This window comes from Anomaloglossus baeobatrachus, chromosome 6, assembly GCF_048569485.1.
Source record: "Anomaloglossus baeobatrachus isolate aAnoBae1 chromosome 6, aAnoBae1.hap1, whole genome shotgun sequence".
NCBI lineage: Eukaryota > Metazoa > Chordata > Amphibia > Anura > Aromobatidae > Anomaloglossus > Anomaloglossus baeobatrachus.
In genome coordinates, this window is record NC_134358.1 from 211,465,213 (window position 1) to 211,478,588 (window position 13,376).

Consider the following 13,376-nt stretch of genomic DNA (forward strand, 5'->3'; position numbering starts at 1 on the left):
CACCACTGTGAGTGCCTATAAACAGATAGATAAATTCTTCCTGTTAATATAGTATTTCTCCATCATCTGCTTGCTTATTTATTCATACACTCCCCTGAAGACAATTAATAGCAGTTAGTTTAATGGAAAAAAAAGCAATGCACGCACAATTTCCACTGACATAAGCAGGCCGGTAGCAAGTGTATCAACAATGGCCATCCATCTTCATGGAGGCGGAAGAGGTTTTGGCTACTTCACAGGCTTCTAAATTACTTATGTCGTGGCATTAGACCTATTGATGAAATTTTAAATGTAAGATAGTGAAGGATAGACTGCTAATCATGGTCTCTAAAGTAATAGTGCCAAATTCCTGTGGTGTGGGATAATACACTCTGTGTTAATATTTAATAGCTGTTAAATAGCTGTTCTTTTCCATTACAGCCCTTCTCTGCCTGCCCTTGATTGGCATCTGCCGTCGCAGTCAGGACCTTATGAACTTCGCATTGAAGTGCAGCCCAAATCTCATCACAGAGCTCATTATGAGACGGAAGGAAGCCGTGGGGCGGTGAAGGCATCAACTGGTGGACATCCCATTGTGCAGGTAGCCATGTGATGGGAGGCACTGTTTACACTGGCTTTTAATCAGAAATGTGGATGATAAAATACTCTTTCCCAGAGGTGCAACAATTTAGTGACCTTACAAAAGCTTCATCACTATTGGGGATATTGTTTTATTTTTGTGTAAAATATTCCTTTTTTGTCGGCATCTATCTGTTGAGAAATGTAAGGGGTGAAATGGACATGTAGATCCCTGACTGCTGTATATTTAGCACACAGAATGAGACTGGTCTTAGTACATGATGCCTCTGTTCCATGCTCCCAATGTTATTCTTGTCATTTACTGACTATTGAAATCATATAGGCTACAATAAAATACATTGGGTTTAAAGAGGACCTGTCACTAGATAAAAAGTGGCCAGTTTTTGTATTTATTTTACTCCCGATTCTCCACTGAGTATTTTGGAGGTTGTTTTTCTTTATAATTGGCCATATGGTTCTAGAAAATAAATACCTCTTTAATTGTTACTAGTTTTTACGATCTTTACCAAGAGGGCATGGCTCATTCTCAAATTGCAGAACACTCCCTCAGAGAATCCTGTGAGCCACACCCTGTTGGTACAGACCATAGAAATTAGCACCAAATAAAAAACTACCAAAGCTTTGGAACCGTATGGTGTATGTAAAAGAAACAAAAACCGTAATACTCAGGGAGGAACCGTGAATAAGATACCACTTTTGATCTGGTGATATTACCATATTGTAAATGCATACAAAGTTATATCTCTGTTTTGTAATATTTTACACACACAGCTATACCCATACAAAATCCCCGCTAGTTTTATGTGCTGTCTTACTATGCAGAAAACACCTGTTTACCTGTGAAAGTCACCATTATTCACTATAGTGCTATTCACTATATTCTCTACCTATAACATTCAAGCAGTAAAGTTCAGATTATGCTGTAATATGATGTATCTGTTCTTACCAACCAAATATTGTGTATTGAAAGCAAGCTTGCACCTCCCATCATCCCATAATTCTATATTATTATTATTATTATTGTCCAAGTTCTGTGCCTTCTCTACTTTTTAATAAAAACAAGAAAAATGTGTCATATATTGCGCACCTAGACAAAAAATAAAATCCTGTATTCTGCGTGGGCTGCAAACACACATTGCAACTTACACATTCTTTGAGGTTTAAACGTGAAGAACAGGAAATGTTTTGAGTCAGAATCTGTTAAAAAGTATATATATCAGAATATGTTCCTGTCCAAACAAAGATGAAAGAAATTAGAGGCTGGCAAGGCGTTTAGCATAAATGTAATATATTCATTTCTGATATGTAGACAAGCCAAAATTACACAATCATAAGAACATTAGCCAAGACCTCTACTCCGCACGGTGCCGACAGCATGTAAATTATACACTTATCCCTCTTATGTATTAAGTGCAAAAGGAGAACTAGATGTAAATGCCTTATTTGATTAGTGTACATAATAAAGAGAATTGCGAGAAATCAAAAGCCTATTTATAAGGCATTGCTGGGCTAGTGCTTCTTGGCTGGCAAGGAATCTAAAGAATGTTTTACAGAAAATGAAGAGCAGCTCTTGTAGTGTGATAAGATTCTTCTGCCAGGGTATTGTTAAATTAAAGAAGATAGTGCTAACTTGGATACCAGTGAATGATATATATGATTTTAGGCCATTTTTTTTAAAACACCACTCTAGTGGGTATTTTCTTCACCGCTGCTCTGGTGCTTTCAATTTAAGGTGCCTGTCCCTAGTAACATACTTAGTCTCCCACATCTTCACCTTGTATCAACACCACTCCGGTCTTGCGGCACCATCTTCTGACAGTAACTTCTGTTTGGCCGGAAGTCAGAAGTTATATTATAAGTGCTCAATGCAACGCTATGAGAGACAAAATGAGGCCAGATCAAGGTTCTCATAGACTTGTATTTTAAGAGTGAACTCCGTCTCGCTTCATGAAACACTGGAGAAATCCTTCAAGTTACAAATTGCTGAAGACCGAGGGTGAAGACGCAGGAGGTTGAGTATAAAATCGGGGTAGGGGACTTAGATAAGAAGCGCCACTTCAGAGCTGCCAAAAAATCCCTTCTGGAGTGGTTCTTCTTTAATATTGAGCATCACATTCCTCATATCGAGTGTATCAGCTTCATGCGTAGTATCTGCTATAGCCTAGAAATCTACTTAGACAGGAAAATGAGCTTTACACAACTACTGCTCTGTGTTCCACCATAATTACACTTCAGGGTCAAGGACAAAGTTTAATCACAACTCAAGAATATTTTTGTAGCTGTGAATCAGGAGGAAGTGAAGGTAGAGTCATAGCAGTACACCGAAAGGAAACCGACCAAATTAGTGTCAGTTCCTCCATATTTTCATTATCCATTACCTACAATTTATGTGTGGGTAATGCACAAATTGCCGACTCTGTACCCCACCCATGTTTCTTTGGCATTCGTGCCTGCACACATTAACTGAAAAAGCCTGTGTCTATTGTCCATGTGTTCCTAAAATGTATCTAAGGTGCAAAAAAAAAAAACATTAACGCACATCTGTGCGCCAGGATGCAATTATGATATGTAATGAAGCCAGGCAAACATACCACAGAGCAGACATTTTATAGCTCAATCATAAACGACTGGCACTTTTTTTTTTACCAGCAACTCCACACGGCTTATTGCAATATGCACATGGCCAGCACTTGCCAAATAATACATTCACACATATTCAACGTGAAAAAGATTACATTCAAGGCAATGATTTCATCAGCTGGAAGCCGTACGTTTGATGGTTGGGCCCAGGCCAGTTGTCTTCCTGTTTTTTAACTTCACGTCTATTCCTACAGATACGTGCATTAACACTTTGGATTTTCCAGGTGGCAGAGCTCTTCAATTTCATTGTCATGCAGTTGAGCCTTCCGCTCCATGGTGGAGAAAGTTATATCATGTCTGGATGTAATAGTGTCATTAGCGTAACACATAGAAGAGATACCACCAGTGTCTCCTATTACATATAACATTACATTATATGGACAGGATGTCTTGTCGTATAAATCTTTTTTCTCTATAGTGCTCTGTATACAGATGGTCATGGACTTGCAGGATAGGCAGGTTTTTAGTTTTTTTGCTCTATGGGTTTTTATAATACGTCATTTATTGAAACCCTATACAATATTAAAACAGGGTGAGATGAGGTTCCTTCCCGATGCTTCAATATTTCCTTTAGCCTTTCATATTTTCCAAATGTTGCAAATTTTTACATACTGATAATTATACTTCACACGCCAGGCTCATAGACAGATGGTCAAACTAAGGCCATTGGCAGTCCAATGCACCCAGGAATATTATTAATGATAATAATTTTACATAGCGCCAACATATTCATCAGCACTCTATTAAGCATTAAGCAGTGACATGTACAGACAATAAAGACATTATCGAAGAACACCCAGTTACAGGGCGAGGGTCCTGCTCATGAGCTTACAATTGATAAAAAAAATGGGGATGAGGGCACAATAGGTAACAATTGCTTGTCTGGTATGGTGCAGCCATCATTATCTATTTATTATAATGATGGCTGGACCATACCTGACAAGCAATGTTTACCTATTGTGCCCCCCATTTAAATCCTTTATATATTGTAGTGCCTATTCCTCTGATTTTAGTTTCTCTTAATATGCTGTAAGTTTGGTAAAACAGAGAACCAACTGTATATTACAATATATACCCATTAGTGTTCAATCATCTTTTAGATAGTTATGGACCCCTTGAGAAATACATGTGTAAAAGTCAATATCTGATTGCATTGTCTCCAGGAACAAAGGTTGGAGCTCCAGAAGGACCATGCTCAGCAAATATTAGGTGACATTACAGGAGGATTAGTATATGGAGGAAGCAGCTAAATCACACCTTCATAAAAAATTGGAAAATATGACACTCTGATTGCCAAAGTAACCATAGACTTTAGTTACCAATTTTATGCCAAAAGAGTGTAGGTTTGGTTGTGAAATACCAGGCTTCCACTGCTCAAACAGTATTACAAATGTGCAGAAAACATTAGTTTCTAATAAAAATACAGTGCCTACAAGTAGTCTTCAACCCCCTGCAGATTTAGCAGGTTTGATAAGATGCAAATAAGTTAGAGCCTGCAAACTTCAAACAAGAGCAGGATTTATTAACAGATGCATAACTCTTACAAACCAACAAATTATGTTGCTCAGTTAAATTTTAATAAATTTTCAACATAAAAGTGTGGGTCAATTATTATTCAACCCCTAGGTTTAATATTTTGTGGAATAACCCTTGTTTGCAATTACAGCTAATAATCGTCTTTTATAAGACCTGATCAGGCCGGCACAGGTCTCTGGAGTTATCTTGACCCACTCCTCCATGCAGATCTTCTCCAAGTTATCTAGGTTCTTTGGGTGTCTCATGTGGACTTTAATCTTGAGCTCCTTCCACAAGTTTTCAATTGGGTTAAGGTCAGGAGACTGACTAGGCCACGGCAACACCTTGATTTTTTCCCACTTGAACCAGGCCTTGGTTTTCTTGGCTGTGTGCTTTGGGTCGTTGTCTTGTTGGAAGATGAAATGACGACCCATCTTAAGATCCTTGATGGAGGAGCGGAGGTTCTTGGCCAAAATCTCCAGGTAGGCCGTGCTATCCATCTTCCCATGGATGCGGACCAGATGGCCAGGCCCCTTGGCTGAGAAACAGCCCCACAGCATGATGCTGCCACCACCATGCTTGACTGTAGGGATGGTATTCTTGGGGTCGTATGCAGTGCCATCCAGTCTCCAAACGTCACGTGTGTGGTTGGCACCAAAGATCTCGATCTTGGTCTCATCAGACCAGAGAACCTTGAACCAGTCTGTCTCAGAGTCCTCCAAGTGATCATGAGCAAACTGTAGATGAGCCTTGACATGACGCTTTGAAAGTAAAGGTACCTTACGGGCTCGTCTGGAACGGAGACCATTGCGGTGGAGTACGTAACTTATGGTATTGACTGAAACCAATGTCCCCACTGCCATGAGATCTTCCCGGAGCTCCTTCCTTGTTGTCCTTGGGTTAGCCTTGACTCTTCGGACAAGCCTGGCCTCGGCACGGGTGGAAACTTTCAAAGGCTGTCCAGGCCGTGGAAGGCTTACAGTAGTTCCATAAGCCTTCCACTTCCGGATGATGCTCCCAACAGTGGAGACAGGTAGGCCCAACTCCTTGGAAAGGGTTTTGTACCCCTTGCCAGCCTTGTGACCCTCCACGATCTTGTCTCTGATGGCCTTGGAATGCTCCTTTGTCTTTCCCATGTTGACCAAGTATGAGTGCTGTTCACAAGTTTGGGGAGGGTCTTAATTAGTCAGAAAAGGCTGGAAAAAGAGATAATTAATCCAAACATGTGAAGCTCATTGTTCTTTGTGCCTGAAATACTTCTTAATACTTTAGGGGAACCAAACAGAATTCTTGTGGTTTGAGGGGTTGAATAATAAATGACCCTCTGAATAAACTTTTCACAATTTAAAAAAAAATAAAAAAAGAAATAACATTCTTTTTTGCTGCAGTGCATTTCACACTTCCAGGCTGATCTACAGTCCAAATGTCACAATGCCAAGTTAATTCCGAATGTGTAAACCTGCTAAATCTGCAGGGGGTTGAATACTACTTGTAGGCACTGTATGTTCAAGATAAAGGATACCTCATAATCAAGGGCTTACGTGTAGAATACTGTTATAAATTTCTTGTTACACTATCAAATAAATCTATGCAAATACTAAGAGATAGTCCTGACAACCCATAATTATATTGTAACAGGAAAAACCCTGACATAGGGCAGGATATATTTATAGTCTGATTTGTAACCTCTTTATTTCCTTGTGACTACTATTGTCTTAGGCTATGTGCGCACTTTCCGTTTTCACCTGCGTTTCAGGTGCGTTTAGGGTCAGTTTTGAACTGCAGCGTTTTTGTGCCCAAATGCATGTGTTTTGGTTTTCCATTAAAGACAATGAGAATTCATGATTTCTTGTCCGCACTTTGCATTTCAAAACGCATCTCAAAATTTGCATAAGTTTGGTCAAAAACCATGCGTTCAGAAAAGAACCCTGTCAATTGTTTTTGCCATTTGTGGTGCGTTTGGTTAACATTAAAGTCAATGAGAAGTAGCAAAACGCAAGAAATATCAAAATTCCTGTGTTTTACCTGCTTTTTCATTGCAGAAAACATGCGTTTTGGACATCAAAATAATGATTTGATATGTCCCTTTACACACACACATAGTCCGACAATTAAATTTAAGAATAATATGCATTTATTGCTATTTTACCGATAAAATGTATATTAACGCTATAATTTTATTAAATATATCTTTTTCCATTATTTTTCCCATTAATATAGATTTGTCCCTTTTTTTTCTACATTTTCATTCCATTTGACTGTTTAAACTTTATTTAGTAGTGTCTTGATGTTCAAAACGCATCTGTCAAAACGCAAGGGAAAAAGCATGTGAAAAGTGCTGTAAACACATCTAAAACGTGGTAAATACACATGCATTTTCTGCGCTAAATTTCTGAAAAAGGCAACTTTGGCTAAATCAATTAAGGATAAAACGTGCGTTTACAACTGCATGTAGGACGACGGAAAGTGCGCACATACCCTTAGGCTAAGACCCCACTTTGCTTTTTACCTGCTTTTTACCTGCTTTTTCAACTGCAGCGTTTAATTCCAAAATGGATGTGTTCTGCTTTTCAAGCTTAGTCTATGGGAATTTGGGTTTCTAAACCCCACTATGCAGTTCAAAATGCTGCCTTTTTGTGGCAGAAATTTGGGCAAAAACTCAGCTTTGCAGTGCAAGGCTATGTGTCCACTTTGCTTTTTACCTGCTTTTTTGCTGCTTTTTCAACTGCAGCGTTTAATACCAAAATGGATGTGTTCTGCTTTTCAAGCATAGTCTATGGGAATTTGGGTTTCTTGTGCGCACTATGCTGTTCAAAATGCTGCCTTTTTGTGGCAGAAATTTGGGCAAAACTCTGCTTTGCAGTTCAAAACACAAATGGCAAAAACAATTGACATGTTGCTTCTTTGAAAAGCAGAGTTTTTGCCCAAATTTCTGCCACAAAAAGGCAGCATTTTGAACAGCATAGTGCGCACAAGAAACCCAAATTCCCATAGACTATGCTTGAAAAGCAGAACACATCCATTTTGGTATTAAACGCTGCAGTTGAAAAAGCAACAAAAAAGCAGGTAAAAAGCAAAGTGGGGCCCTAGCCTAAGGGTATGTGCGCACGTTGCTTTTTACCTGCTTTTTACCTGCTTTTTTGCTGCTTTTTCTTCTGCGCTGTTTAATGCCAAAATGGATGTGTTCTTCTATTCAAGCAAAGTCTATGGGAATTTGGGTTTCTTGTTCACACTATGTTGTTCAAAATGCTGCCTTTTTGAGGCAGAACTTTGGTCAAAAACTCAGCTTTTCAAAGAAGCAACATGTCAATTGTTTTTGCCATTTGGGTTTTGCACTGCAAAGCTGAGTTTTTGACCAAAGTTCTGCCACAAAAAGGCAGCATTTTGAACAACATAGTGTGAACAAGAAACCCAAATTCCCATAGACTTTGCTTGAATAGAAGAACACATCCATTTTGGCATTAAACAGCGCAGAAGAAAAAGCAGCAAAAAAGCAGGTAAAAAGCAGGTAAAAAGCAACGTGCGCACATACCCTTAGCCCTAAAGTAGCTGAACAGTAGAGACCAGTTCTATCTTAAGGCTATGCTCACACAGGGCTTTTTTGGTAAGTTTTATTCCTGACCAAAACCTGATCTTGTGACAGGAAATCTCCTTTGAGTCATCTGTGTTTTTGGTGCATTTTTAGTGGCGTTTTTGCTTCAGATTTGATGCGGATTTGCTGCTTTTCTTTCTACAAAATGGGTTGTATCAATGAAAAAACGCAGCAAATATTCAGCAAAGAATTAATATGCTCATTCTTTAAAAACCTAACCAACAATGCAGGTATTTGACAAAACAGTCAGGAAAAAAACCTGACGTGTTTGTCTGTGTGTGCATGAGATTTCAGAAATCTCATAGACTTTGCCGAGACTGTAAAAAGCAGCTTTTTATTAACATGGATTTAATTAAAACCAAGGCAAATCTGCAGCCAAAAAAACGCAGCAAAAACTTACCAAAAAAGCCCTGTGTGAACATAGCCTTACAGCTATACTGATAGGTGATAAAATGTAGTCATTGTATTGGTATCATGCAGATACTGTTTTAATTAAACAGGTTGTGTTTCACTCTATATCCTATTTAGAGATGAGCGAACCCGAACAGTAAATTCAGTGTTCATACCAAACACAGACTTTACAAAAGAAAAATCAGTGTTCAGGTTCGGAGTTCGGTCGCTTTACGTATGCAAACCACTCTCGTGAGCATCGCTGTGCTCAGGTACACTTGGCGCTCAGCCCAGCGTGAGCCACTTGCAGTGTTTGACTGGCTCTCACTGGGGGTAACAACAGCGTTATCAGATGTAGTGTGTCCCAAAAAAAAGAAAACAAAAAACCTATCCTCCCCTCAGAAGTGCTCTGTTTATGGCTGGCTGCATGGGGCCGAGGCCTGAACTGCCCCATCAGTGGCTACCAATGGTGCTAACATCAAGTTCAGGACCCAAATTGAACTTATCTAAAGTCCGGCAGGACCCGCTGAACCAAACTTCAACGGGTTGGCTCATCTCTAATCCTGACGATATACAGCAGCAGAAGAGGAAATCTGTGCTAGGTTTCGACTTTTAGTGACATGCTCACTCAAGTTTTGAACAGCATGCACATAATTTCCCTTGCTTGAGCAGCCCCCCATTGTACTTGTTGTCATAGGTGTAGAGAAGTTGGCCATAGCACATGCGCTATGAGAAAAATGACCTCAGACTGACAAAGAGCACTGACTTCAGCTTGTGACGTTATTGATGTCTGTAACATGATTGCCAGAAAAGAAGACCGGGTATCAGGGGTGGACAGAGACAAAAGAGGGCCTTGGTGTAAGAACAGAATATGGACCCAATAGCTCATCACATTGCACCCCTTTGGCTAAGAACGCACTTTGCGTTCTCCTATTTGCAGTTCTAAACGCACGTTTTGGGCTTAATTGATTTGACCAAAGTTGCCTTTTTCAGAACTTTAGCGCTGAAAATGCATGCGTATTTACCGCTTTTAAGATGCGATTTCAGCGCTTTTTACATGCTTTTTCACCTGCGTTTTGACTAATGCGTTTTCAACATCAAGACACTGCTAAATAAAGATTAAATAGTCAAACAGACTGAAAAAAGAGAAAAAAAAGGAAAACATTATTTTGGAATATAGAAAAAAGTTATATTTCATAAAATTAGAGCGAAATTAGTTTCATGAAATTAGTTATATAATATTTAATGCTAAAATAGCAAAAAAATCATAATTTTCTTTAATTTAATTGTCGAACTATGTGTGTGTGTAAAGGGACATATTATTCCATTAATTTAATGTCAGAAAAACATGCATTTTTGAAGTCCAAAACGCAGTGTTTCTGCACCAAAAAAGCAGGTAAAAAGCAGGAAATTTGAAGATTCTTGGTTTTTGCATTGTCTCATTGACTTCAATGTTAGCAAAACGCACCCAAAATGGCAAAAACAACTGACATGCTGCTTCTTTGAACGCATGTTTTTTGCCACAAATTGTTTAGTTTCCTAAGGGACTTGAACCTGCATTTGTACTCAGTATTCTATGGACCTCAGGCTACGACTCAGCTTCACAGGAGGATAAAGATGACAGTGACAATGGGGATCTTCAGCATGCCCTTAGCTGTCATATTAACAGATCAGTCCCCTAAGATCACGTTGCGAGGAGCCAATGGGACCTGATGCGCGTATGCATCGGTATGCCACCATTTAAATATAATTCTCAGAATATGAAAGTAGTAACTAAATGGTTAACAGTAGGAAGTCGGCCCCAGAGACAGCTGGCAGTTAAGTAACATAGCTGGCATGACAAGCCTCCAGAGAGTGGATGTTCAGGTAGCTCCTCCATATATGCTAACTCCTTTCCAAAATGTTAATTTACATCCTAATGTGGGAAGGGGTTAAAAATCCAACCGGATACCATAGGCAGAGTCCAGACTAGTCCAGTACTGCTCAAGGCTGGCTTTTCACAGTACTGCTCCAGGTGATTGACAGGGACTCCTGAAGAAGACACATAGTAGAAACCTGCAAACTAACAAGAGAGGTGCTGAGAGTGTTTTGTAGGAAAACATACCTTACTGCCACCATGGAGCCACGTTCTGATTTATGCTGTCCGATATTTGAGCAGCATGAAATCAAGTGATAGATTCCCTAGTAATCTGCTATTGGTGTAACTCCTTGAGATCTTAATTTACTTTTACTAATTTTAACTTTCCACTTTTTCAAAGAAGTTACAGTGTCTTAATTAAAAGAAAAAAACTGCATTGTGCTGAAATATTTTTAGTATCTTTGTTATTTATGCATAAGACCTATTGGCAATGTATTAAATATAATTCAGTCTGTAGCCTGGTGTGGAAAATGGGACATTAACTGGGCGGATTTGCAAACTCAACCACAATATCAGCAAAGGATGTTGTTTTGCTCTCCTAAGAGATTAATTTGTGTCTCCCTAAAGGAAAATCCTTTTGTTCCAGAGCAGGGCATTTTCCACCCCTATGAGGATGTGCAGGTGAAAAGGTATTGTTGTTTATACAGATGACACTACTGAATAAAACTGTAAAGATGTGAAAAAACTATTTATCACACATATCAGTAAGTGTATAAATGTACACTTCATTTTGTTTTTCTAGTTTAATTCAATGGAGTTGTCCCATTTCCGTTAATCTGTGACCTCTACTCACCATCCTCAATTCCAATGCTGAGTCTTCGCCATTGCTCATGGTGTCTAAGGGCCGTTTTACACGCTGCGACATCGCTAGCATTTGCTGGCGATGTCGAGCGCGATAGCACCCGCCCCCGTTATTGTAACGATATGTGGTGATCGCTGCCGTAGCAAACATTATCGCTACGGCAGCATCACACGCACATACCTGTTCAGCGACGTCGCTGTGACTGCCGAACAATCCCTCCCTCAAGGGGGAGGTGCGTTCGGCGTCAGCGCGATATCACTGCAACGTCACTAAGCGGCTGGATATTAGAAGCGGAGGGGCGCAGATGAGCATAACATCCCACCCACCTCCTTCCTTCCTCATTGCCGGTGGAGGCAGGTAAGGAGATGTTTGTCGCTCCTGCGGTGCCACACATAGTGATGTGTGCTGCCGCAGGAACGACAAACAACATCGTACCTGCAGCTGCAACGATAATTGAGAATGGACCCCCATGTCACCGATTAGCGATTTTGAACGTTTTGGCAACGATTCAAAATCGCTCATAGGTGTCACACGCAATGACATCGCTAACGAGGCCGGATGTGCGTCACAAATTCCATGACCCCAACGACATCGCTTTAGCGATGTTGTAGTATGTAAAGCGGCCCTATCATTGGCTGCGGTGCTCACATCATTTCAATAACACAGCAGTTAATCAGAGAGCTCAGCGGCACTGAGCAGGGTGTTCTGTCTGCACTGCCAGGGCTACTGGGCTCAGTAATTGGTTGCCGCACTGTTGATGATATGTCAGCCAATGCCAGACACTGGGAGCAGCGGTGATGACTTGTTGGTGGGCACAAGAATGGTGAGTACAGCGCAGGTTATAATTTTTATATCAAACTGTGCCACAGGTGACTATTAACTGAATGGAGATAACCACTTTAAGGGTTTTTCAAAACATAAGCAACAACCCGCCATTATTGGGGTTGTCTCATCTACATTTTATCTTATGTATGTTGACAAAGAAGACCTAAAAACATTTATTTTGCTTAGTAAAGTTAGTTGCCCATGCACAGGCACTCGCTATAGGAAATATAGAAACAGCCAAAAATATTCACTCAGCTCTCTCTATATCTGCTGTACGATGTAACACAGATGAGACAAGCCCTATGAATGTAAATATCACAGATTTACAAGGATGTATTATGGAGTCCCATCATAACACAGTATTTCATCAAACTGTATTGCGACCGAATTGAGTTTAGAAAGAAAGTGGCTATATAGCTGCACTATATGCCCATCTAGAACATTGTGACTCCACTGTAATGCTGCCTTTGCTTTGAATATAGCCCATACTCCTCCTGAAACTCGGTCAATAACTAAAATTATCCCGTAAGGTTCTCCTTTCCCTCGTGGATTGTAATCATATTCTTCTAATGACCATTACACAAAACAAGGCTTTTCTTTCTGTCCCGTGAACAAAGAACAGCTTGCTAGAAAACGCAAAGATTCAAAGGCAGCTTCTGATTGCTGTATCTACAAAGGATCCATTTGTCTCATTTTCCTCGTGGAACTTTCTAACAGCTTGATACTGCGCAGAACTGCATGTTTCATAGTAAAGAGGCATGATGGAATGCAAACAACATGACAAGACACATATATGTTAGCATGTGCCATCTTCCCTTATAACGTCTATCTGGAATGCTGATATATATATATATATATATATATATATACATATATATATATATATATATATATTTATATATTTTTTTTCAGGTTCTACATGATAACAGCTTGACTGATGATATTGCTTTAGGGACAAGCAGGAGCACTAGCTGCCAGATTATTAATGATATCATTCATGCTTCCAAACAAGTAGCAAAACAGGGAGGCAAGCCAAAGAACGCACGAGAGTGCGCGTACACTACTTAACTGAATCACAGAGCAGAATTAGACTTAATGATTTTTTCTTGCTCCGG

General features: G+C 39.8%; 1 protein-coding gene across 7 annotated transcripts in view; it reads left to right on the forward strand.

Moving 5' to 3' along the window:
* Window positions 1-13,376, forward strand: part of NFATC1 (nuclear factor of activated T cells 1) — a 290,798-nt gene that overhangs the window by 53,633 nt on the left and 223,789 nt on the right. For all 7 annotated transcript variants that reach the window (XM_075314651.1, XM_075314653.1, XM_075314657.1 and 4 more), the window contains exon 3: window positions 421-580. In XM_075314651.1, coding sequence (XP_075170766.1) covers window positions 421-580 — 160 coding nt within the window. The remainder of the gene's footprint in view (window positions 1-420; window positions 581-13,376) is intronic.